The 26,460-nt window shown below is 41.9% G+C and overlaps 1 protein-coding gene across 2 annotated transcripts in view; it reads left to right on the top strand.

Annotated features, from left to right (window-relative positions):
- The window catches only part of ptprub (protein tyrosine phosphatase receptor type Ub), a gene marked incomplete at its 5' end in the record, with an annotated part of 143,725 nt that overhangs the window by 111,505 nt on the left and 5,760 nt on the right, over window positions 1-26,460 (top strand). The window contains 14 exons of one of the 2 annotated variants that reach the window (XM_079164199.1): window positions 2,624-2,762; window positions 3,741-3,764; window positions 4,045-4,199; window positions 4,842-5,029; window positions 10,439-10,508; window positions 10,616-10,692; window positions 14,674-14,710; window positions 15,635-15,732; window positions 17,775-17,891; window positions 18,748-18,902; window positions 20,201-20,336; window positions 21,036-21,185; window positions 22,300-22,614; window positions 25,279-25,404. In XM_079164199.1, the coding sequence (XP_079020325.1) occupies window positions 2,624-2,762; window positions 3,741-3,764; window positions 4,045-4,199; window positions 4,842-5,029; window positions 10,439-10,508; window positions 10,616-10,692; window positions 14,674-14,710; window positions 15,635-15,732; window positions 17,775-17,891; window positions 18,748-18,902; window positions 20,201-20,336; window positions 21,036-21,185; window positions 22,300-22,614; window positions 25,279-25,404 (1,787 nt within the window). The remainder of the gene's footprint in view (window positions 1-2,623; window positions 2,763-3,740; window positions 3,765-4,044; window positions 4,200-4,841; window positions 5,030-10,438; window positions 10,509-10,615; window positions 10,693-14,673; window positions 14,711-15,634; window positions 15,733-17,774; window positions 17,892-18,747; window positions 18,903-20,200; window positions 20,337-21,035; window positions 21,186-22,299; window positions 22,615-25,278; window positions 25,405-26,460) is intronic. The other variant, XM_079164198.1, reaches the window with a different exon arrangement.

Below are 26,460 nucleotides of genomic sequence, written 5' to 3'. Positions count from 1 at the left end.
AGTGAAAAATGAAAGAGATGAGGCTCTCCTCAAGCATAAAGCCAAAAGGCAAGGCCAGCCATTTCAGCTCAGCGTCTCACTCCATCTGCCCCACACAGACACCCGTTTGGGCATTGATTAATTATGCTTTTTCACACCAATGGGCTTTTCAGTGTGCTTGCCTCTTTTCCTTGACACTAAGCAACGGAAGGAAGAAAGAAATGCACAATGGAGCTCTAACAGTTAAAATAATAAATAGGTAAGATATTAACAATAACATAGAAATAGAAAGACCAGAGAGAAAGAGAAAGAAATGATTTAAAATATTGCCCGCATTACATCACCCACATACATGATGATGTAACCGAAAAAATAGAGCCTGAAAGGCAAATTGACAGGAAAAAAATTCTCAGGGTGATTTCCAATTTCAAGGTGCGACAGGTCAGAGGATTTTTTAGTTGCTGTTTGTGATCTCCGTGATCCCTCTACCATTAACATAGCCTCTGCATCATCGGGTCCTGAGCCGTTATTATCAAGCAGCCCATCACAAGCAAAGTGGAAGCAAATGATTCTGGCTTGGATAACAAAGCTGGAGATTACATTTCAACTTCCAGGTGACAGTTTAATTAAGGATCCTCTTGCAGGCTCAACACAACAATAGACTTCCATTTCTCCTCTAAGTGCCAATTTCCACCATCGGGCAGGTGGCAGGTGCATGGATTCATGTGGAAATCTATTTCATGCTCGTGTTTGGCTTAATAGAAATTTTGAGGCTAAATGTGGCAAAACCGCCTTATCTGTCCAAAATGTCATAAAACCGAAATTGATTTTTCACCTTCTCATCTACATTTCTAGCCAATATAATGCACCCCTGTATTTCACTTGAACGTGTAATTTTAAATGAAGTCACAGCATAAAATAAACAGAAAGTGCTGAGTTTGCGGGCTGTTTTTTGAAAGGAGCACCTTGAGACGGGCTGCGATCGATGTTATCTTCAGTTACAGTAGCTCACAGACATAAAGGCATCGTTGGATGGTAGCGTGTCCCTGTGTGTGAATAGAAACTACAAAAAAGTCATCTTTGATTCAGTCTGACTAAACTGTCTCCTACCACTACTGCAAAGTAAAATATACCTGCCAGACTTGGTGTCTATACACTGAACAGCACACAGAGAAATGTCACATTTTTGGAACAACATCTTACATAGAGGTAGCAATTCAAAAAGCCACGTCCTGAGCAGTTTTAGAAGGAACAGTTCCTTTCAAATATCAAGCCAATGACTCATTTTCTCCATTCAGATATGCCAAACACCCATCATTGAATAAAAAAATCCCGCCAAATAATGAAATATTCTCCTACTTTCATCTTTGGTATAGGATTCTAAAGCACCCCGGAAAGTGAAAATGAAAAGAGCCGGGGGGCTGCAGATAGTCAGGCTAAAACATGGCTCTGTTTTCATTTTCCCTGCCCTAGATCTGATTCTTCCCCAGCAGGCTGCAAGATAGAGCTCTATCCCCAGGCCTGCTCTGACTTCTTCTACCGCTCTCCAGATAGGTTGTGCTTTTCCAATAGACTGAGAAGGGCTAGTTTCGGGGCTGTCAAGGCCTGGAGGACAGGCTGACACACACAAGAAAAACTAGATCACTGGGCCTCTAGAACAAGACAAAGAAAGGCCCACTGCTCAGCACAATTTACATAAGTACAAAGCTTTATGCCAGAGAAATTAATAACCCGCTATTATGATAACGACCTTTCCAGTAGCCAACAGACATGGGGCACCTTGAGATTGTACTGTAGGGCTGTATGGATTACTTGTGACTGGGAAGAATTGTGTTTAATTCAGTATTGTGTAGAAATGCAGCTCAAAGATTTAGTGTATGTGTCATGGCACAGAATTGCACAATTGTGATATCACAATAAGGTGTCAGATTGTGCAACTCAACAAGAGATTGAAGAACAATGTGCTGCAAGCCTTTTTTGTACTTGACTAATGGATCTTAGCAAATTAGTTTCCTGTCTTACTCTGACATGTTTGCATCTCTTATGGAAATAGTTTCTTCTTCTACACCAATTTGTAGCAATCACATTATTCTCCCATTTCCGTTCCGTTTCTGTAAACATCCGCATGAATCATGAACAGCCTAAGTAGCCAGTTGAAACCTATCAGACAGCCAATCATTTTGTTTGTCAAAGCATAAATTGTCATTATGTATGTCTGAGGATTGCAGGTTTGTTGGGTTGGACAACATGAACAATCACTGCCATTGCTTCAGGCATCGCTTCTTTACTTGTGTGTCTCTTTCATCTTCGCCAGCTATTTCAAAATATCACTGTTATTGAAAAGTAGCTTTGGCTTTAAGAAGGTCATTATACTTCAGTGGATCTCTTCACAATAGTGAGGATAAGCAGCGTGAACGTTTTTAGTGCCATGTGAAAAGTCTACATTTGTGAGTTTTGTGTTCATGAATGATAACTTCTTCAAAGCTGTGAATTTCCAATCTTCCCGTCTCTGCATTTACATTTTTCACACTCCTTGCTTCAGACTTTCCTGTGAATCATTTCTTCGGCCCCTTCTGCCTCGTTCCTTCATGTTCTGTATTTGCATTCTGCCTTTTTTAACGCGCATCTATGTTTCTGCTTCTAGCGGCCTGCAAGGACCACCGCAAGGCTCTGGAGGTTACCCAACACTCCGAGGAGATGGGTCTCATTCTCGGGGTGTGCGCTGGAGGCCTGGTGGTCCTCATCCTTCTGCTGGGTGCCGTGATCATCATCATTAAGAAAGGGTAAACGTCTGCTGATAACTGTTGAGTGCATAACATGCATCTTTATGCGCAACCTCACCACATCCCCCACATTGTTTTACCTTTTATGTTTTGTTTTGGAACAGCTCAGTAATCAGGTTTTATACCTCCTGAACTTTCGGAAAGGTCATGCTTGTTTAGGGAAGATGCTGGACCAACAGCCCGAGCTGCATTGTTTCCGTTCCCTTATGGTGCACAGAGGGGACCAAACGGCTCTCGTCTGCAGAGCCTATCTGAGTGTGAAGCATCTAATTAAATGTCGGATGCAATTCAATTAGCCACTTAATTACGCTCGCCAAGCAGAGGCCTGACCCTTAATTGAGATGGTAATTGGGAGGGAAAAGGTGTGCTTTTAGAGATTATTAGCCAATGATCCCCCAGGTCTACAGTAGATCATCTACACCTCTGGCTCTGCTTTAATGTAGCAGCAGCTGCAGGCCGGTCGAGTTTAAGTCTCAAATAACCTTACGAAAATGAGATAAATTGAATTCTAAAGAACCTGCCGTGCCAAATAGTAAGTTACTCGGGGCTCCAGCAATCATTATTAAATGGCTGACACAGCGTCCAGGCTAATATTGAATAATGTTGTTTCTGAAAGTCACCACTACTCCGCACTTAAGCCCGGGTTCCACTGCTAAGCCACCATGAAGTTTGCTCGAAGAGAATTGATTGCTAAATCTGCTGTGACAGGAAGCCACGTGGTCTAGTCCTTGAAGTGTAGCACTGAGGCGTGTTCGATAGAAGGAAATACACATTACTCTTCCTCGCTGTGGTTTGGTCTGTCAGCACCTGCTTGGTACGTTTGCACGCGTCATATGGCCGTCCGCACAGCCTAGTTCACGAGAGGATGGATCTCATTTTCACTGTAATCAATGCATTCTGGCCTCAGCGGACATTGCTTTCATCTTACATCTCTTCTTTCTTTTGATTTCTTTTTTCCTTCTCCCGCTCTCTTGCCAGAAGGGACTACTACTCTTACTATCCGTAAGTGACTCCACCTCTTTGCTCTCCCATCGTTTTGTGATCCATCCTATCCATGCTTGTGCTCTGGCTGTCAATCATAAGTTGTAGAGGGAAAACAATAAGGCAGTCGATGTCCTTTTTCTCACTATTTCCTCACTTTATCACCGTTTTTACTTTTGATTATCACAATCTTTACCTCCATATTATTTCTTACTGAACATAACATTTCCTCTTTCTCTCTCTGTTTATTACAACCTCTTCTTTATTGCATTCCCCCCCCTTCTTCTTTACCCATGAATAGGAAACCAGTGAATATGAATAAGACACCCATTACCTACCGGCAGGAGAAGAGCCATATGGGCTCCATGGAGCGCAGTTTCACAGACCAGAGCACCCTACAGGAAGATGAAAGAATGGCCCTTTCCTTCATGGATGCTCACACCTGCGGCACACGCAGTAAGAAAAAAAGACACGTGAAGAACAGTGTACACAAACCTATCAGCTTGCCACAACAACAGAATGCAATTTTAAACTTGACATACATCATTCCTCATTTTGTAATCTTGTTGACCGCCACTCATTCACTCCATAAATGTCTGAAGTATTCTGAAAGATAGTTATCATCCTGTGTGAAAAATGCTCTTTGGTACAACCTCCTGCACTGCCTGCAGCTGATTCACAAAAAAATATCTCACAAGACTGCAAAAAGCAAATGGAGAAGTGTAGTAACATATTTGGCTGAATCGGAAGAAATGAGTTGTGATGCTTGTCAGTACTTTTCATCTTGATGTCCTCTTCAGTCTCACAGAGAGGGAGCGACAGATGTGTTTACTCTAAAGTTGGTGCAGATCTTGGTCTGCTACACACGTCATCCCAGACAGAGCTGCTGTCACATCTACATAAGATCTATTATAAGGACATCTTTGCCCTGAAAACGTATCAAAGTGACACACATCTTACATATACTCTACTGTATTTGTCAGTATCGGCATGCAGAATGCCATTATGTGATGTTTTATATGTCTTGTACATGTCTTGTACATGAATATTTCATCTGGAGCCGTGCTGAAATTGCAAATGTGTCCGTGTCTTCTTCAGGTGACGCTCGTAGTTCAGTGAACGAGGCCAGCAGCCTGCTGGGAGGCTCCCCGAGGCACCAGTGTGGACGTAAAGGCTCCCCCTACCACACAGGGCAGCTCCACCCCGCCGTCCGAGTGGCCGACCTTCTCCAGCACATCAACCAGATGAAGACTGCCGAGGGCTACGGCTTTAAACAGGAGTACGAGGTGAGAGGGCGACGTTCCAGGACGCTCCTCTCTTACATGGCACACGACAACATAGACAGCTATCACTCTTACACTCTGACAACATGAAATGAGTAGCAATACAAAGAATCGCTGTTTGTGCACCAGTGTCTGTATTCATACTATGACTGTATTCGTAAATGACCAACCTAACCAACCCTGTAATTTCAACAACATGGGTATAATTGGTCCATTCATTCCAAACATAGTGGAGCACCTAAGATGAAAGATTGAAATGGAGCCAAAGACATTTAGACATGAAGCTGCTCTTGTCTGCTTTTCTCAAAGACGCACAAGGTCACCGTCTTCATTGAAACTTCAAGTTATTGTATATGGATAATAAAAGGGGCTTCATTGTTACTTATCAACTACTATAATTCATAACTCAAGTATTAAACTAAAAGCCTGCAGTCTATCCATCCATTCATCCAGTCCAACTGTTCTATAACAGTTTAACTGGGTTAAGGTCACAGCAGAAAGCGTCTTCTTCTTTGTAGGTGCGTCCATGGCAGCTGGACGATATCATCTCTCAAATCCTGAGGTTTCCTCCCAATCCAGTATGCCAGTATACCTATAAAGCTGTGACCCGGGATCTTCTGTACAAGATTCCCCAAAGTTTGTTGAGCTCCTTGCCCTTATGAGACCAGCCATGTGGAATAAAAAACTTATTTTAGCCTCTTTTATCCATGATCTCATTCTTTCATTTCCCGCTTAGAGCTTGTTGCCATAGGGGAGGTTGTAGCAAAGACAAAAAACAAATGCAGTGCTTTGTGGGTTAGCTCACTCCTCACCATAAGGTCCGGTACAGTGGCTACACTGATGTACTTCCATGCCTGGTTAACCTGCGCAGTCCTAACACAGCAGAGAAAACTGGCAAGTTAAAAAAGGCTCGAATTGAAAGCTTTGTTCTCAATGGAGTTGAGAGAGCTAAGGAAAATCACTATTTTGCAACACTGCCTGGTCCCCCAGGGAAGACGGTGGGTCAGTAGTGGTTGACCTCAACATTGTTAGATGGTGGATGAACTATTTTGGGCAACCTTTAAACCTTATAGCCAAACCATCTGTGCTGCAGGAAGGGCTTGAAGATTGTGGGAGTGTTTGAGCTTGTATACTCAGAAAGGTGCACAAGTGAGAGGTGCCCACCGAGACTGATGCCAAGCCCCACATACAAGAAACGGTGAGATTCTGTCCTCCTGACCACAGTGACATCTCTTGTGAAAAGTAGTCCAATCATGACAGATACCCAATCTGTGGGCGATAGTTCTGGCATGGATACAGTATGTCTTCTGTAACTCAACACATGTCAAGAAATAACCAATGGATTGGTTGGAGCCTCCGTTTTTGTAGGCCGCAATGGCTCATCCAGATGATTGAGATGAAGTGCTTAAAAAGAGTTTGGGTATCTTCATTGTCTGTTAGTCAGTTGTAAGAAGGATCATGTGCAATTACTACATGTTGTGGATAACTGCTAGCTTAGGGAGTCCACGCTGGAATGACTCCTGTGAGAGCGGTGTTGGAGGCCATCAATCCTCCTCTGACATCATCCATGCGCCCCCCCTTACCACCCGCTGAAATTAATTAGTGGGGTTAAAAAGGCATCTGGATCACACTGTTGCTGGGCGTATGAATAAATCATCCTCATTTGGGCCAAAAGAAGACCTCTGTCATGGCGACAGGCCTGATGAGGTTAATCGCCTCTGGTGCTGCTCCAGATAGTGAGTCCCCTGTCCACTGCCAACAGATTGTGGGGTAGCAAAGAGAGGAAAGGGGAGACTGGAGGGCTTGAGAAGATGAAAGGGTACAGAAACGTGTGAAAATGCCCTGTCACCTCCATATAAACCTCCTCCTAGTAGCAATGTTGGTATTTACCTCCCACTGCAATATATGGTGCAACGTAAATGCTCTATAATTCGCAAAGTTAACCATTAGACTCTGATGCTCAGGACAATGCTCTTAACCTTGAGGACCACTGAATGTTGTGTTGGGGTTCAACCCAGATGTGGTCAGGAGTTGGGATCTTCACACAGCAGAGGTCTGATGATGCTCCGTAATGATCCTGCTGATGTTCACACCCTTGAAACCAATCTGTAATGTCCAAATCAAATGATAGCGGGGGGGTTGGTCTTAGTGGCTCTGCATTTCTAATTACCTTAATTCAAACACACTATAATAAACCAAGTCGTTGTCATGGAACTTAACAGAAAAGGTTCAGCATCTGCTTGCACCAGCACTGTTTGTTGTAAATCACTTGATTTTGCCTGACAGATCAGTGATGGGTTAGTTTCTTTGTTGCACCGATTCATCGCGGGGTTTCAGTCCTGAACTGACCTGTGAGTACAGACATATTTTTTTGGCACAACATTGCTTCTCCCCCCCCCCCCCCCCCCCCCCCCCACTGCTGGCCCAGTGGCTGCTATATCTAGCTGTATGTTTCAGGGCACATAATGAAGGGTTGAGATCTCTGAATACCCCTCCCCAGTGGAATGGTTGCGGCTGAGAGTTGAAATTTCACCCGGGGGAGAAGTCCATCCCTGTCACCCACAGCCCATTGCATTCATGAAGAGAGAAAACATCTTTTGTCTCTGGTTCATGGTTTTCCCCTCTGGAACTCTGCTTGTACACTCATTAAACTGTCCCTCACGGGCAAAACACACTCCACTCAAAAAATCAATACACACCTCTTTGCTTTGTTTTTTTCCTCTTTGCTAGAGTATGTGTTTTGATAGAGTGTCTCTCTCTATTATGAAGGAAAATGATGAGGAGTATCATATTACACTCCCCCGGCAGGTATAGGTTTTATTTCCCCGAAGAATACCTATGTTGTGTGAAAACATTGATCAAGAATTTACAGTGAGTTGTAAAGGGGCTTGTATGTGTGGCAGCTACTGTCACTACAGTCATATTCCCACCACAGAAACGTACGAATAAACAAACAGAGCTTTACTTGAGAGCTCAAAACTTTCATAACACCACTTTGCACCCTGAGGCTGAGGTTAGCAAGGATGATGGACTCTTTCATTCAAAGTTTAGTTGCACCAGGGGCAACTGCATTACTGCACTTATTTAAAAAAAAACAGCTACCTAATGCTACCTTTTGGGCAGCGTCATTCAGGCTTATTTATTATATTCTTTTGAATTCAGTGTCCCAATTGTATCACATCTCAGACACCTCTGATTGGATTTTGACTGGATATGGTGGGATTATGAATCTCATCACAGTTTCTATAGCATTTCACAAATTATGCGGGTGAAATAATTACAGGTCAAACAAGGTGACATAACAGTTATTAGGCGATCCCAAAAGGGAAATTGTGGAGGACAGATTGTCTATTGCCTTGTTATTGAGGGGAAACAAATAATGCACATTATGAAATCTAGTGGGATGTTGATATCACATTTTTTTTTTTAAATAGTAATAATGTTAATAGTTCAAGGCTGTACTGCACTGTGTCATTATTTATTTCATCTCATTTTCCTCATTTAACGTAAACCTCACTCCAATGATCCCTGCCAATGAGGGTTTCTAATCAACTTTTCCACGGATCTGTGTTGTTTCTCTTCACTTCCCTTCGATATGCTGCCACTCTTTCACCGTTTTCTTCCTGTGTTTTCCTCTCCCTGGTCCTCTCTCCTCCCTGGAGGACTGAGCAGAGGAGTGGTGGGAGCAGAGAAAGAGAGCTCAGCGGTCTAGTGTCAAAAATAGAATTGAGGGAGAAACAGGAAGAGAAGTGATGAAGATAGATGCATAGATGGACAATGAGGGATTCATTGAAAGAGAGATGGACCGCGAGTGAGAGCGCAAGGAAAGAGGAGGAAAAAGTGTGTGTGTGTGTGTGTGTGTGGGGGGGGGGGGGGGGGTGGGGGGGGTGAGGAGGAGGAGGAGGAGGGTGTAATCCCAGGCAGGATTTGGCTGGTTCTTGGCTCTCTATGGGGAGAACTGAGTTGTAATCCCCTGCTCAGCATGCATACTTGGGCAGAGTTTCACCAAATTCCCCCAGTGGCTGAAAGCCACAGGGGGTAGACTGGTATGGATATGTGCGTGTGTGTGTGTGTGTGTGTGTGATCTGAAGGGGCTGTTTGCAGACTTCACATACCTCATTCTAATCTCTTAGTTTCATAAAAAAAACCTTCTTGGGTCTTACAAACTAGCATCTGCTGTAAGCACCATGATACTTGCAGCTGTTTTTAGTTTGTCTTTGTATCATGTATATGTTCCTATCCAATAAACCATAGATAAATAAATAATTTAAAAAATAACTTGAAAGTGCCATTATGACATTGTGTGAGAGTAATTGCTCACCAGCGCAGACAGGTGGATAGGGAGCGAGGAGCTGTGTTGCTGAGTATAATGTGTATATATAATACAGATGAACAGCAACCCACCTAGTGGATTTCAGCTTCTCTGCCTTCACTCTAATTACAAGTCTTCTCATCATACAGTGATTCATACACTGTATAAAGAACCATACAGAGCAGTATTCATCAACAATATTTTCTGTTGTCACATGGCACTGACGATGATAATGCAGCAGTATTTACATCTGGAATTTCTTGAAATTTCTGAAACAATGTGACCTTGATTTTAGACAAAGATAGACAAAAGCAGGCTACTCATGTCTCGCTAGCAACCTGAAATCGTTGTTAAAGTAACATGAGCTCCAGTACTTGGAGGAGCTCCAGGAGCCATCTCCAGTTAACTTTTTAATGTCTCCAGGTGACCCCATTTTAACCCGAAAACTGTGTACAAGCAGCCTTAAATATGCATTTAAAAGGCTACATCAAAAAGACACTACACTAGATATTTTGATCATACATTTCTGTTCTATGTTTATAATTCTTGGCTTTTGCAGTACTTTTGCAGTACTTGTATTTGTGACCGTTATGCACCAGAGTAGCTTGGCAAATTCCTTGTACGTGAAAACCTACTTGGCAATAAACCTGTTTCCAAAGATCCAAAGACTTGCCGTGCCTAGTTACAGTTGCTCAACTATGATTCGATGATCGCTGTTTGGTCAATTTGTGCGGCACAGCCTCATGTGATAAAACTCAATTCTGGGATTATTTTGATGGATTTATGTATTTCTTGATACTCTCATTGATGGTGTGCACACAATTTGAACCCAGAAGGAATATAGTTACCGGGTTGTTTTAATTAATTGCATGACCACTAAACCTCTCCGTAGGATACAATGGCTCTTGATCTCCTTTGCCGTGCTTGATGTGCTGATAGGCTTTTATCATGCTCGCCATGAAACACAATTTTCCGTATCACACATAAAACAAAAGAAAACATGTATTGAAGCTTTGATTAATGTTTATCTATATTTTTTGAATGGTTCATATAGAGAGGTCCCGTTCCTAAAATCTGCAAGGGTCTCTTTATCTCTGTAGAGCTTCTTTGATGGCTGGGACTGCACTAAGAAGAAGGACAAAACCAAAGGGAGGAATGACACGTTGGGATGTAAGTCATCAGAACCAATATATTTTCTGTACAAAGAAATAAGAGAAATTGCTGTGTACACTTTGTATTTCAACGGTCCTTTGCTCTTTTATTCTAATCCGTCTCAGATGACCGCCACAGAGTCAAGCTCCACCCTCTCCTGGGAGACCCCAACTCAGACTACATTAACGCCAACTACATTGATGTAAGTCTAATCCTGTTTTTCTGCCTCTGTTCGACATGGGATGCAAATAGTCAGCCTCTGCTGCGTCTCTATCTCTCACACCCTGCAAAGCCACAGTCCATCTCTCTCATTCCTGTAAGCTCACCAGTCTGCTGGCCCACTTTCACCTGGAAGCTTTCATCCAATCAAACATCCTTCCTCGTGATTTTTTTGCCAGCTGCCATGATTGTCAATCGCTGCACTGAATCCCTGACCCAGACTAACTCTGCTACTGCTTTTATTAAAACAGAGTGGAATGAATGCATTTAATGCCTTGCAGAGGAGATGACCCTTTCTGTAAAATGCCACAAAATCCCCCTAAATTAAATAGACATGATTGATGTTATTCAATCTCTGGATTGGCTTGGTGGAGTTTATCCTGTCCACTGTTCACCTTAACTGTCTGCCACACATGCAGTGCCACAATAACATTCTCACTGATCATATGAAATACATGTACAGTATATGTTGCTAATGTGTCTCAAACGGTCTCATTCATACGTGTTCTCATTCATGAAAACTAGAGGAGGCTGTGTTTTTTCCGAAAGCAGAAGTAGCACGTTTAGATGGCAACAGTGAAGTTATTAAAAAAAGAAATTGACCGTGAGTTTAAAAAAAAAAAAAAAGAGAAAAAATACAATTTTACTACTAGATATACTCGTAAATAGAAACTTGTATTTTGGTTCCCCTGTGATTTTTGTTGATATGGTCCTCAGATGTTGTTTTTCATTTGAGTCATGTCAAGTCAAGGAAGTCTGGCAATCTGATGTGATTTCTTTATCTCACAAGATTTATTCTGCACGCCTCTCATTGGGACTACTGTAAAGTATATATGCCACTCGGTGGGAAGTTCAGGCAGGCAGATGTATTCCCAGTCCTGTTTGAGGCTGATAAGAGTTTGAACGACTGTGAAAATCTTCAGAGGGAATATGAAAATAAATGTCAGTGAGAGAAAATTACTAGCTGCATAAGTTGACGACTGATTTGAGGTGGATTCCTTCTTTAGACCAAATTATATCATCAAAAATGCTTGACACTACAGGGCTTTGTTCCCCTCTCTTTTATTTCTCTGTAGAGTATAGACAGCAGTGCTGAGATGCTTTTAGAGAGTTCATTCAAATGAGAGGGCATTAAAAACCTGGCCCGCTGTTAGGATTGTAGTTATCGTGAGGGTCTCCATTAGCGTTTAGGGCACAAAGGTGCAGGCAATAGAGGAAAAACACCACTCAGCAGCCACGACAGTTTCAGTGTCAGGCCCTGACAAGGCTGACCCAGCAAGCTGGATGGTAACTATTAACCACAGCGAAGCATATTTTAGACAACCTGTGATTATTTCACCAGAGGTTAAATGGAAAAGTTTTTCCTACCCTCTGAACTATTATTGCGCTTTCAAAACAGAGGTGAAAAAGTACAAGTTCTCTGTCTCCTGTTTGTCTGTCACTTAATGCCAGAGTATTTACTTGGCTGTGGTGTTTGTTTGCCTGAAGAGGAGCAGAACTTTGCATATGTTTGAAAGCTCCCTGTGCCGTTTGCAAATGTAGAGCAGTCCAGCGCGTCATGGCTGTTGCTGATTTACATATTGGCTGCTTCTAAAGAGAAACACAGTCGTACTGACAGGTGTAGCATGGCCACAATCCAAAACTCTCACACACACGCACGCATGCAGACACACACCCACCCACACACACACACACACACACACCTACACACAAATACTGTTACTAAGTTTTGTCTCAATGTACCTATTGTAAAAATAATGCCAGCATCCTATTTTGTCCCACCTCGAAGGCCAATTTAAGCTTAAGAATAAGCTTCTTACTATAAGCGATTGGCTCCAACATGGATACATTTTTGGTACAGTTAGAACTGCTTTACTGTTGAGAACCAAGATTTCTTTTTTTTCTTCTTCTCCTATCTTGTCTCACTGGTTTGGAAGTGGGTGTGGCAGTAGGAAAAAGGGGCATGTCACGTATTTCAGTGCAGCACTCAGACTTTAGCAGCATTTGAATCCAAATGTGATGGTTGTTTGTTAATATTGTCAGGCTGTTTCCAATCGAATCTGATCACAGTCTCGATTTAAGCTTGAACAAATAATACATTTACCTTCACCGTCGTTTGTTTATTTAGAAAGGGGATCTCCACTGATTAAATTCTTTAAATTGAAAATCGTAGCGAAAACTTACAGTAAAGAAAACCAAAAGTAATCTTCATTTGAAAAAAAGCGAACAATATATTATGAGTAATATGAACAAAGCGGTAAAGTCGCACAAAAAATGGGAACTTGAACACATGAAGCCCAGTCCTGCTGTACTTGGAGAAACACACCCACAAACACACACACACAGACACACACACACACACACACAAACCTCTTCCCACCTGTCTGTAACCATAACTCCTACTTACCAAAAGCTTCTTTCATTAACTAGCCTATATGTCTTCTTTTTCTACTCCCCCTCCCCACTCCCTCGACCTTGGACCCTGTAGATTCGGATTAACAGGGAAGTAAGTACTTCACTGCTCGTTCTTCTGCCTTCCATCGCTCTATTCTCTTTCCACTTCCCTGTTCTCTTTCCACTGTCCTCTATCCACAAACGCTCAAAGGTGTGAAAGTGTGTTTCAGGTTTGTGCACATTTGACCCCCCCCCTCCCTCAAATCAAGCCCCTTTAGCCCTTTTATTGTAAATGAACTCAAGGACATGTGTCCTCTCGGATAGAGGAAGTGGCCTGTGGAAGTGGAAGGGGTTCTCATAAGTGGCCAAGACTCAGGAAGTTTAGTGGCTATGGTGTTGGTCTTATCGGAGGAGTGGTAGCATTGCTGATAGTGTTTGGCCGGGGCCAGAGGAATTGTGGATAGCAGGCCTCACAGCACTGTTCATCCATCATCAGGAGTTTATTCAGATTAATCCTGACCTGCCTTCTCAATTCCACAGAGCCATGTAATGTAATTGGGGCATCAATTATCCTTCCGGCTGCTCAAAATGACAACAAACCGTAAAAACCACAAAATCCTTGTGGTTTTCTAGGTGATGTTGTCATAGGGTTGCGTCTTGGAGACGGGTGTCTCGTTCGCCTTGAAGGGTTAGAGAGGGAGCACTTATTTGCAGGACTTCCTTTGAACAGTTTGCTCGTCCTTAAAGTGTTCATGCTTCAAAGTACCTCAGGTGGTCTTTTCCATGTTTATTCCCCTCAAGGCTGTAGAGGTGACATCTCAATGTTCATTCATATTCACCCCATACTCACCATATGAAAATGTCTGTCATCTATATCAAAGGCTGTCCCATTCTTTGATATAAAGGATCTCAGAATACTTCACTGTACGTATCAGATGTTGCCTTGTTTATGTTGGTGATGATTTCATGCCTTTATGTGAAACTTGTGTATGATATTCTTCCACTCATTTAACTTGTGGGAAGAATTCAACGGGGGAGTTTGCTGGGAAAAGAAATGTGGTTATGGTTGAGTTCATCATCCCAGATGTCGTACATATTGCATTTGTTTTTATGGGACTGTGCTCTGAGAGAAGGTTTGATGAATATATTGGACACCTGAAATTGAAGAGTGTGCGCCTTTAGTTTCTTTATCATATCTTTATTAAACTTTCACAAGGAATGAGTCATTGTTCAGTCAACTAATCCGACTCGTTGCCGGAATCCACATTTTATTTCTATCGCTCAGCAGTTTGTCAAGGTGCAGTATTTACCACTTGTTGCCTCAACTGCTCCAACACTCTCTGTGGAGTCTATGAGAGCAAAGACATGGTGTGGAGCAAGCAATTGGTCAGACAGTGCTGGACCGTTTAAACAGGAAATGCGATTAACAGTTGCAGTGGGTCAGTCTTAGGACAGCAAAATGCAGAGAACAAGACAAGGAAGAGGGTGAGACGGAGAGACACCCTCCCATACAGCTGTGCCTGAGGCGCAGACGGCTTACTCAGCATGTCATCCCTCTTCTCTCTTTCAGGGCTACCATCGATCCAACCACTTCATCGCCACTCAGGGTGAGTATCCAAGCAAGGCTATGTGTGGGTGTGTTCATTTTTGAGTGTGTGCGTGCGTGTGTGTGTGTGTGTGTGTGTGTGCAAGCAGCTCGGGTAAGTACCTTTTGCCGCCATGTAATAAATTGAAGATGATCTAACCAATGAGCCTACTCATGAACAGTCCCTTGCCAAAACTCTACAGCAAATCCAAAGGTAATAGTGTGACCACCAACCCGTGAAGGCTGTGCTTGTGATGTCACTGAATTAATCATGAGAAGAGGTGAATAATTAAACACATTCATTATAGCTTCTCAATCTCTGCGACAGGCCGAGCGGCGCGTTCATTGTTGGGGAGAGAACCTTTAGTTCACCCTCTGTCGCTCAAATGTAAAGTTGTTTCTGATGAACAGTCGGACTCTGTTAAAAATGTCCCTCTGCTGTTTCTAAACCCTAAGGAGTGTCAGTTTCTAGGGAGATTCCATCACAAAGTCACCCAAGGACTGCTCATCTGCTTATCTTGCACTAGCACCTCCTCTTCACCCTGTTAGAGAGACAGCGGGATTAAACCTGCAAGAAAGAAATAAAGAAAAACATCAGCAGTGTTTTTGTCTCTCTGAGCATTTCCTTCCCAGGTGATCGTCGTTTTAACGTTGTAGCTCAAATCTGCTCCTCTGATGGCAACGAGTCACTGATGGTTCCCCGGGCTTTCATCATCAGCTGCTGCTGTTGTTTTGTCACCCATCACCCTTTCCCTGCTTGGAATTCCCAATAACTTTATTGACGGCACAATCTTGAGAGATCAGCACCCCCGCCGTCTGAGGAAGGACACTTAGGTCACAATAATACGAGATCTCACAACCGCAAGAACTCCCTTATTGAGCAGAGTATGCTTTGATTCCGCCGTTTTCGTCTCTTTCACTGTTATTTCTTCCCTATTTTCACTAGGACCCAAGCAGGAGACTCTGTATGATTTCTGGAGGATGGTGTGGCAAGAAAATTGTTTCAGCATCGTCATGATAACTAAGCTGGTGGAGGTTGGCAGGGTAAGCGATGTGCACTCCCCCTTCTTCCCCTCTTGTCACCACCCACTGCTCAGAAACATCCCACATTCACCATAGGGAACATTTTGGTGTCTATATAAAAGGCTTTTATGAGGTGTGTGAGGAGTATAGATCTCACAGGAGCTTGCTGTGTGCATGCAAACCATAGCCTAAAAGTGGTTGATTTTGGTTAGGACGCCCTGCATTTATGTGAAACCACAAGCAGTAGAGAGCCTGTGAAGGGAGTAATTCAACATTTTGAAATGCACTTATACACTTCTTTCTGCTGAAGGTTAGATGAGAAAACCAATATGACACTTCATGTGTGTTTGCTAACTATGAAGCTACAGCCAGCAGTAGCTCAGCACAAACACTGGAGACTGGGCAAATCCACCATAAAATCCACCTACCAGCACCCTTTTTTGACAGAGATACACGAGTTCATTTGGAGATTTGGACAGAGCCAGCCTAGCTGTCTCCCCTGAATCCATCCTCTTATCTAACATAGTGAATAAGCATATTTCCCAAAAATGTCAAACAATGCCTTTAACTATCTGTACCATATTGTCTAGGTGGCAATTGACAACCACACTTTAAACGAGGCTAAACAAAGTCTCTGTGCACTATACAGTACATTAAACACACATTTTAAAGGATTAATACATGGATTATCCCTTATTTGTCTGTTTAGAGAACATCATGAAATGTTGTATAGAAATTTACGTCACATCCTCAAATGATTAGAGTCAATAAAATGTTCTGTTTACTTGTGAGGCATACAAATGTCTGAGTCACATATCTAGGGCTGCTGTCCTTGAATATACACTGCATGACTACACAGGATTAATGGCATATACATGTAGTATATAAAAACTGCTCTAAGCACCGCATCCTTTCTGTCGAGGCAAGATAAACGTAATACTCAGTGGATGGCTGAAATTACACCATTTTTCTAGGAGTAGCCCTACATACAATTTGCTTCTCCGTAATTATAATTCTGGGAACTTTCTGGGATTCGTGCGACTGAGTCCAAATATCACCTCCATTAAATAAAACAAAATTACGTCCTTTTTTCTTGTCTTTGTGAAGAAGATTGCTGCGCTCCTGTCCATTATGACCATCCGACGTTTATGTGATTATTGTGCTTTTTTTTCTGAAATATCTGCAGAGGATTGTTTTTGCTGTTCCCCAGCAGTTGAAGTGTAACCTCTGTACGTTTTGAATTTATAAAATGTTACACCAATATTGATTTGCTATAGTTAAATCAATAAATTAATCACTTAATATTTTTAAATCTATCACTTACTTATGGATTCTAATGATAAAGGTAATATTTAATCTCTTTTGTCGTTAAGTTAATCTTTTTTTAATTACAATTGAATGCTTAATGCTTAATTTAATGGTTCAATTTAAAATATGTTGGAAAGGAAAAAATATAGCATCAGGAAAGGTTTAAGGGTGACACTTAGAGTCATCCAATAAACCCTAACTTAAACCTGCATCCGGTACTCATCTAGTGTCATTTGTTCAGCAGTTTAACCTTGGGGTTGGATTGATGGTATGATGACGCTATTTACTTAAATTGACATTGTCAGTAGGAATGCAGTGACCTAAAACACCCCAACAACATTGTTCAGTAGCAGAGAATGGCCTTGCAGCACATTTCATGGAAGTAATTCATCTGGTATAATCCTATAGATATATAGAAATGTAAAAGGTGTCTTTGTCAAAAAGAGTGGGAGATTCAGACAAATCACTCCTCAAGAGACAGACGGTTTGTAAAATGGTTAAATTGGGGAGCACTGGATCATATTGTCTCTCAAAGAACAGATTTTCATTCTGTTGAGACAAGTTTGTGTTAAAGGATGGATGCTTTAGTTAGGTTTATTCTTAATATTCGGGGATGTGGGAAAAATGACTTTGAACTGGAGAAAGGAAATGGATATCTATCAACAGACATGTTATACCTTCTTCAGTTTTGCAAGTGCTTTTTCCAGGAACGTTAACAAGAGGTTTAAGTCAGTTGCTTTGCTATTTTCAAACAGGTGAAATGCTGTAAATACTGGCCTGATGACAACGAGATGTATGGTGACATCAAAATCACTCTGCTTAAGACAGAGACACTGGCTGAATACACAGTTCGCACCTTCGCCTTGGAGAGAGTAAGTCTATCTAAGATGTGTCTACCCTTGTTTCATCACCATCTTTTGCCTGTGTTAGTACTTGTTGTGATATTCTTAGAATTAGAAGTAGTACATCAATAGACGGGATTAGATACTGGACAGGATTTACTGCTGATGCGTATGAGGGCTACATGTTAAATTAAGAGGAATTAACACCAGTAGCTGCCCCTGCCGTCTTTCCGACATAGCTGTCACAGTGTTGTGCCCCTGATGGTCTTCCTCCTGTCAATCTCCTGGGGGATCTCGCATTGGAGGGGCTCAGAGCAACGCTGGAGTGACAGTGGCACAAACACAGCATTATCATCACACTGTCGCTCTCCAAGAGCACATGCTGCTGCTTATTTAAATCGGCACGAATATGGGAGCTGGTGACAGCTTGTTTTGCCAGAGCTTTTTTCCTTTCTTTTTGTGGATTTCTGTCTCCAACAAATCTTTGCTTTGCGTCGCTTTACTTTGTCATCGCTGTACAGAGGAAGAAATTGCTGTGTGACTGCAGCAGCCTCCCAGTAGAGAGGAGAAAAACTCCCAGCCCTCCCTGAGCTCAGAGAGCCTCAGTAATTCCTTTTCGCGTGTCTGTCAGACTGCAGCTGCTACTAGCATGTGATGCCCAGAGGCCTAACTGTCCTAGAAGACCTAGCACCCTACGTAAATAATGTCATGGTTGTCCTCACACTGAACCAAAAAATCTGTCACATCTATCACGGATGTCTCTTAATGGATGGAAGCTTGTCTTGGATGAAATAAGGGCCTGTAGGCTACTATGGTTACGATGCATGCCATATAAATGTAGTGTCTTACATGTAATGCTAATTTGTGTCGCGTTTTTTGTTTACAGAGAGGATACTCAACCAAGCATGAGGTGCGTCAGTTCCACTTCACGTCCTGGCCTGAGCACGGAGTGCCGTATCACGCCACTGGATTGTTGGCCTTCATACGAAGAGTGAAAGCCTCCACACCTCCCGACGCTGGCCCTGTGGTGGTCCACTGCAGGTAATGTGACGCTTAGCAGCAGCTGTAACCCGTAGTGTTGATTGATTTTTTCGAGTGTGGCAAGTAGTATTAGTTATAGATAGTATTCTCCTTTGGGGGGCTCAGGACAACTGGGATGTGCAGAATGAAAGTCACATGATTGACAAAGTCAGCCCACAAACTAGGGTAGCGGTAAGGTTTTAATTGAGCTGCCACACATCTCTGTTCTCTTTTACAAACGCATACTTTATTCCTGTGATTCAAATGTTATCCTGACTTAAATATTTAAAAATGCAAAAACGTTGGCTATTAGAGACACACCCCGATTGCTAAATAAATTGACTGGACTTGAAATGCGACCATGGATATATTTGTTTATTTAGATTGTGTATTGTGTTATAGATTTACTTTCACTGAATGTTGTATTGTTGGAGGCCTAGCAAAGCTTCTAGTAACTTAAAGAAGGTACAGCCTAAACATAATGTAGTAAAGGTATGATAATAGTACCCTAGCACAGTGGCAGTAAGTGCAGTGTAGCCTAGTTTGCCCCTCTGTCCGGTAGTGCTAGCTTACAGGTGCACATTAGACACAGAGCTTTAATAAAGCAGCAATTAGCTGAGGACAGTATAGTGGAGTGATATCTAGCTGAGCAGAGAATGAAGACGCTCTTCCTCTGTGTGTTTTAATATTCCTTGCTTTTTAATATAGTTAGTGCTGTGAGTGCTTTTAGTGCATGTGAGCGTATATAAGAGCGTATTGAAGACCTATTAGACCTTTAACAGATTTGAAATATAATTAATAATAAATGTAACAGTTTTGTTCTTATAGTGTGTGCAGTGCAAGGATTTGCGATTTTGCGTACTCCGCTGTCCCCGAGGTTCCACCCTCACAACAGGATATCAGATTGTAAATATTAAGCATATTTGATATTTGCAATTTGAAATTGGTGTGGCCAGGATGGACTCCCGAGCAGTTTGGGCATGTAAAAAACACAGTTAAAATACCTCACACCACAGGAAAATCTGGCAGGATAATCTTTAGAACCGAAAACGGCGGAATTGTGCCCAGAAATTGGCTTGATTCTCGCCTAGTGTGTACCCTGCATTAGCAAACTCCATTTGTGGCATGACCCTCGCCTGTATGCTCTAGCTGACCTTCAAGACTTTGCCATTCTCTTTTAAATCATGCAGTGCTAACAACTTGTGCTCCCGAGGAGACATACTCAATCCTAACAATACTTTTACTAACTCAAAAGTCTGGTGATTTAATGCTTTAAGACTGTGCATGGTCACTCGTGAAAGTTGTCCTTTGTGTGCTAGTGTGGGGGCGGGCCGCACCGGCTGCTACATCGTGCTGGATGTCATGTTGGACATGGCGGAGTGTGAAGGCGTGGTGGATATCTACAACTGTGTCAAAACCCTCTGCTCTCGACGCATCAACATGATCCAGACGGAGGTCAGGTCAACTGCGCACCTAGAAAACTACTTCACATTCAGACCCAAGTCAAATATCTGCAACTTGTCTTGCGCATATTCAGGAGGTTACGTCACTGGTCATAACATGGTAATATGTCTCCACTGCAAAACTTCTGGAGAGCTAGATTATTTATTTATTTATCATTAGCTTACCTCCTGTTGTTTGGAAATTCAAAGAGCGAGGGGTTGGGGGTGTATTATCATACTGCCCCTCTGGGACTCATGTAAAGGTCATTGCAATAGTTTTGGAGAAAAGAATTGCATTGTCTCGCAATGTGTTGTGTAGCCATGTGCTGTTCTGTAGATGTGCAGTTAATTTGCATGTTTACCCCTTATTATGTAAATCCGACATTGGCATAGCTGTTTAATACATTTGTAGTTATTTGGTGTCCTAATTAAATACACAACGCATGTGTTTGTTTACTTAGAAATATTAATTTATTCCCCAACAGCTTACATACACCACCAACATTATAGCACATGTTCAGAACAAGGTTATGAGTCATTCTTCTTTATTGTTTGATTATTTATTCACATCTACGTTTAATGTTAATGTCTTTCTGTCTTTACCTGCCTCCTTTGTCCGTTTAGCTGTTTGCAACAACATGTACATATGCATGCCCCCACTCGTGCACATACTCAACTCAGCACTTAACTATGTTACATGGTGTCTTTTCAGGAGCAGTATATCTTTATCCATGATGCTATTTTGGAGGCCTGTCTGTGCGGAGAGACTGCCATCTTGGTGAATGAGTTTGCGGTCACTTACAAAGAGATGCTGCGAGTGGATTCCCAGAGTAACTCCTCTCAGCTGCGGGAGGAGTTTCAGGTCAGTCTCTAGCTGGATGGCAACATCATGAGCTTGATCAACATTCCAAGCACACATTTATTTTTGGAAAGATATGCACCCAAAAGATGTATTCACAATTACACAGCCAACACACAGTCATTTGCATTTGTAATGCTTTTAATAAATATCATTAATACAATTATTTAATTTACATTAAGGGAACTAGCACTTCTACTGCTACTGTTTCTTTTAGTAACAACAATATAATACTGTAGTACTACTACTAATACTGCCACTACAGTATTACTAATGATAGCACTGATAAAGAATTTTATTCCATTTTGCATGTACCTACACTACTACTACTACTGTACTTTTACTACTACTACCACTACCAGTAGTAATAATAATGCATCCTAAAATGTATGCGTATGTGTATCCGTGTAGGAGGATGTTTGTTTCCTTTTCACTTGCAGGAATGCAGTCTCAGAACATGTTATTAGATGTTGATTAGGAGAGAAGAGAGCCAGCTGTGTTCCCACATGCTGTACCCCCCCCCCCCCCCATTCTTATTCTTTGCATAGGAATTATAATAGATATATTGCTTAGAATTAGTGATTTGTGCTATAGGTGCTGCAACACTGATCACAAACTGTTAGTTCTTCATGAAGGAAAACGTTTCATGCCTCCCTTTGATCTTGTAAAGGTATCCGTCTGACATTGTTTCTGCAAGCCTCTCCACCACCCCATGAGCTCTCTGTTTGCCTTTTTACTCATCTGAAAACAGCCAACCGGTAGTACTGCTCGGCAAGTCACAGATCTATTATTGATGCTGTGTATTAATGATCAAAATATTTTTTCATGTTGTCTATTGTAATTACGGCTAAATGAACAGAGAGTTCATCAAAGCAAATTGGTATGCAATATTTCCCTTTCATTCATTTGACTCCGTTTGTCAATGTGATGTTGATTAGATTCTTACAATTGATATTGGTGTCTTGGCGGTCTCCCCTCCCTCCTGCCTGATTCACTTCTTTGTCTTCTTCCTCCTCCTCCTCTCCACCATCTTTGACTCCTCTGCTGTGTTTCACTACTCTTCACGCCTTCCGTGTTTGTGATTCTCACCTCACCTCTTCAATGTTTCCATTTGCAGACGCTCAACTCTGTGACTCCCCACCTGGATGTGGAAGAGTGCAGCATTGCCCTGTTGCCCAGAAACCGAGAGAAGAACCGCAGCATGGATGTTCTGCCGCCTGATCGCGCACTGGCCTTCTTGGTTACGACAGAAGGGGAGAGCAACAATTACATCAACGCCGCTCTCGCTGACAGCTTCCATCGGCAGGCTGCTTTTATTGTCACCCCTCACCCTCTGCCGGGCACCACGGCTGACTTTTGGAGGCTTGTCTTTGACTACGGCTGCACAGCAGTGGTCATGCTCAACCAACTCAACCAGTCAAACTCTGCCTGGGTAAGGTCAAAGTGTTACATACTGTTTTATTGCTATTGATTTCTTGACACTATAAATAAAAAGAGCCGTAGAACATTTTTGAGTCCACTCACACAAGAGCCGTTGTTTGCGCTAAGTTTTTAATTCCACTCTCGAGGTTATCTGAACTTTTCTTGAGACTTTTCCTGACATACACTGGCTTCACTATGTCTGTATCTTACTGTGCTTGTGATTAGTTTCTTCTTGCTCTTTTGTCGGGCTTTGATCCCTGAGCACATTGATCTCAAGGCATGATTAGATAACTCCCGCCCCAGTTTTTCCTTCCCCTCCTTAAGTTACATTTCTGAAGAATGGGCTTGCATTATCCTTCAGCCACATCCCAGGGTTTTTATTTTTTGACTTTCCACTTTCTCTCATGAACATATGTCTCTCTCTGTGCTACAGTGGTCCTTGTTCTTTCTTTAACACTTGTAAAAAAGCAGGAACAGAAAACACAAACCTCAAACAAACTCAGTGGAACACTAGGAACAAGAAACTAAAAGTATGTCATAAATTCATTTTTGAAGGTAGACTTTAAAGACTGTTAAAGCCTTTTCTCTACCAGATAGGAGCCAAACTGAAAAACACTTAAAAAGTCAGCAATAGATCCTAAAAGTCTACAAAGCGTGGAAATTGAATCACACCTCAAAGTTTTTGTAAAGAGTCTGGCAGCCAACTGTTGAGAAAATTGAGCTAGCCTATAATTTTCTGATTAAGAGAGATGAACAGATCATTAATTAAGCGTGAATAAAAGGAAAGCATGTAAAATAGTCCCGAGTGTCATTAAGAGAAAGGAATTTTTTAATTCTTGAGCTATTTCTCAGGTGGGGGAAAGGGACTAAGCCTACAGTAGTAATATGGGACTCCAGACTGAAAAAATGTAAGTCCCAGATTTTTAGCAGCAGGAACAACACACTCTGTTAAAGAGCCAAAAGCTGGCACAACTTGACTACGGACGTGTTCAGCCAATAATTAAGATCTCCGTTTTGTCGGAGTTAAGCTAAAGGAGATTGGCAGACATCCAGTCCTTAATGGCAGATAAACAGTAATGTTGCTGAATAATTCAACAACCTTGGGACAGCTATGACTTGATATGATCGGCATAATAATGGAAAGAAATAAGAAATGTCATGCCGTCTGAGAATGTAGCCGAGGAAAACATGGAAGGAGAAAATAAGATTAGCCCCAAAATAGACCCTTGTGGTACACCACACAGGGACACTGCCGGTGAGGAGGACCATTGACAAACACAATACAATTTGCAGTAGACAAACAAAACCAATCGAGGACAGTTCTACTTAATCCTTTGAATAAGAATCGTTTAATCCATCATGTCAAACGCTGCACTGAGATCAGACTTTCCAGCACAGAGCATTGGGTAGCAGCTTTCATCAATACATCATTAACAACTCTTACAAGGACAATTTCAAGTACTTGTGTGTAATTTCACATTCCCTCATGCAGTATTAACACCCGTTTATTTAATATGTGTATGAATCACTAGTGAATTACACAAACCACCTAAATAAGCCCAGAACATAAAGGATAATGGCTCAGGCAGAATCTAGATTTTAGCATTTGTATAGGCATAAATACTTGATTTACATACCGTGTCAAATATTTAACATTAATCATGTGAAATATGTATTACATTGTATCAAAGCCTTCGAAAGCCGGGTGCTTACTGTAAATTATTAATCTTTTTTTGTCCAAGGTCTAACAATTAACTAATTCAGCAAAGAGAAATATGACCTTTGAGGGCTTTAACAGGCTTTGTAACTGTAGAACAATGGCAATAAGTTATATTCCATTTTTAACCATTGTGTGTGATGTGCTCATTAAACCTGCAGTTGGTAAATGTAATAAGAAATAACTTTTTGTCATATTTGCTCAAGCTATCACAATATCCTGCCAGTAGTAGATGAGACTAATAATCTGTGAAATAAGAAAGTTTGTTACCGGGCTGTCATTTGGAAAACAGTCGAGCCAAAACCAAGCACCGCCCACAGGCCACAGCAAGAAAATAAAAAAATAAAATAAATTGTAGGTACCACCTGTTCAGTCCCACTTTAATCCACTCCCCGTTAAATGTTTTTCAACTCTTTTTTCTCCAGTGCAATGCAGTTCCTTTTGGGTCTTGCTGAAAATTGAGTCATTGCCTTTTTAAGTTGTTCATTGCAAGATCTTGCTATATAATCTGTTATCGAGTTCATTTGTGGCACTGGAGTACTCTGTCTCCCTCTTGTTGCAATCTCTCAAAGCACATTACATCTCTCCCGCCCCCTGCTGCTTCTCTCCTTATTGACGCCAGTATGGTACCGTAACATACAATCATGGATTTTGCCCATGCTGTTATTATACTTGTATACCTGCATGTCTCTAGAACTGTATTATATCTTTTGTGTACAGCACATGCATGCAGACCCCCCCACTGCATACATGCACACACCCGTTCACACACATACTTGTTTAATTTTTTATATCATCTGAGCCTCCTAAAGTTCTCCTCGCTTTGATTTGGCATCTTTTGGCCACAAATACTGAAGAATGTATGAGTATTGCATGTGCTAGATTTAATCACTGATCCCCCCCGTCTCTCCCTCTCTCTCCCTCTCCCCCTCTCTCCCTCCCTCCCTCTACCTGCAGCCTTGTGTTCAGTACTGGCCGGAGCCTGGTTTACAGCAGTACGGGCCCATGGAAGTGGAGTTTCTGTCCATGTCAGCAGATGAGGATGTCATTACTCGTCTGTTTCGGGTCAAGAATGTCACGAGGGTGAGTCATTGCAGTTCTGAAAAGCCTGCACAGGACATGTTGTTCCACTCAGTGGTATTTCACAAAATGATAACTTGAACCTCATTAGAAATGCATTAGCTGTGGTCCTCACAGGTTATTCAGATGTGACATTTTACCTACAGAGCATTTAGAGCTGCCAGCCGTAATGTGCATATAAAAACCACCTGACACAAGTCCTCAAGGTCAAAGTACTATAGACTCGGCTGTAAAAATACTGTGAACCGGAAACCTTCCGATGATGATTTGAATTTCTATTTAACTTTGTGCTAGATTGCTACAGTTTGTGCCTGTGCATCGTTATCTTGCTATTGCTATGTCTATATCTTTTGCATATACACAACGGCACTTCTCCAGTGTCTGCCTCATGGGACAGAGGAGGTTGTCAAATAAATACACTCTAAAATAAATACACGCTAAAATATAGCCTGGAGATTTGTACTGAGCACAGTGGCACATCAGGAAGAAAAACAACTTATTCATAGACTGTATTATACATACTACAAGGGGCATTGTTTTGATATTCAGCAGTCCAGAAAATTGAACCAGTGTTTCCGCAAGATGTTCCCAAGAGTGATACATATTATTAGAACTTTGCATGGAAAACATGCAAGAAAAGCCCATTAACATGCATGCAATAAAGGTCAGTCTCTCCCCTTTTCAATTTCTTCCTGTCATTACCTAGATAGGCTTCTTCACTCTCTTAGGTGCAAGTAGGCATACTAAAGAGGGAACTTTCGTCATCAAAATGCATGCACTATTTTCAGTTGCGGGATACTCTTTTCAAGCTGCAACTCTTTTTTGAATTGTTCATAAACATATGTCATACATTTTTTATAGGTGTCTGGCATGTATAGAATTAGCTATAGGCTATATAAAGGCACTGACAGTTCTGTCATGGTGGAGGGAGCACAGGGGATGTCACTGTGGTCTTTCCTCAACTTTCATGCTCCAGATATGTGCATGTATGATTCAGTCATTTTGGCTTCTCACATGTCAGTGTGTGTGTGTGTGTGTGTGTGTGTGTGTGTGTGTGTG

Source organism: Pholis gunnellus (assembly GCF_910591455.1).
Source record: "Pholis gunnellus genome assembly, chromosome: 8".
Lineage (NCBI taxonomy): Eukaryota > Metazoa > Chordata > Actinopteri > Perciformes > Pholidae > Pholis > Pholis gunnellus.
The sequence above is the reverse complement of the archived record's forward strand: the minus strand, read 5'-3'. Positions and strand labels throughout refer to the sequence as shown.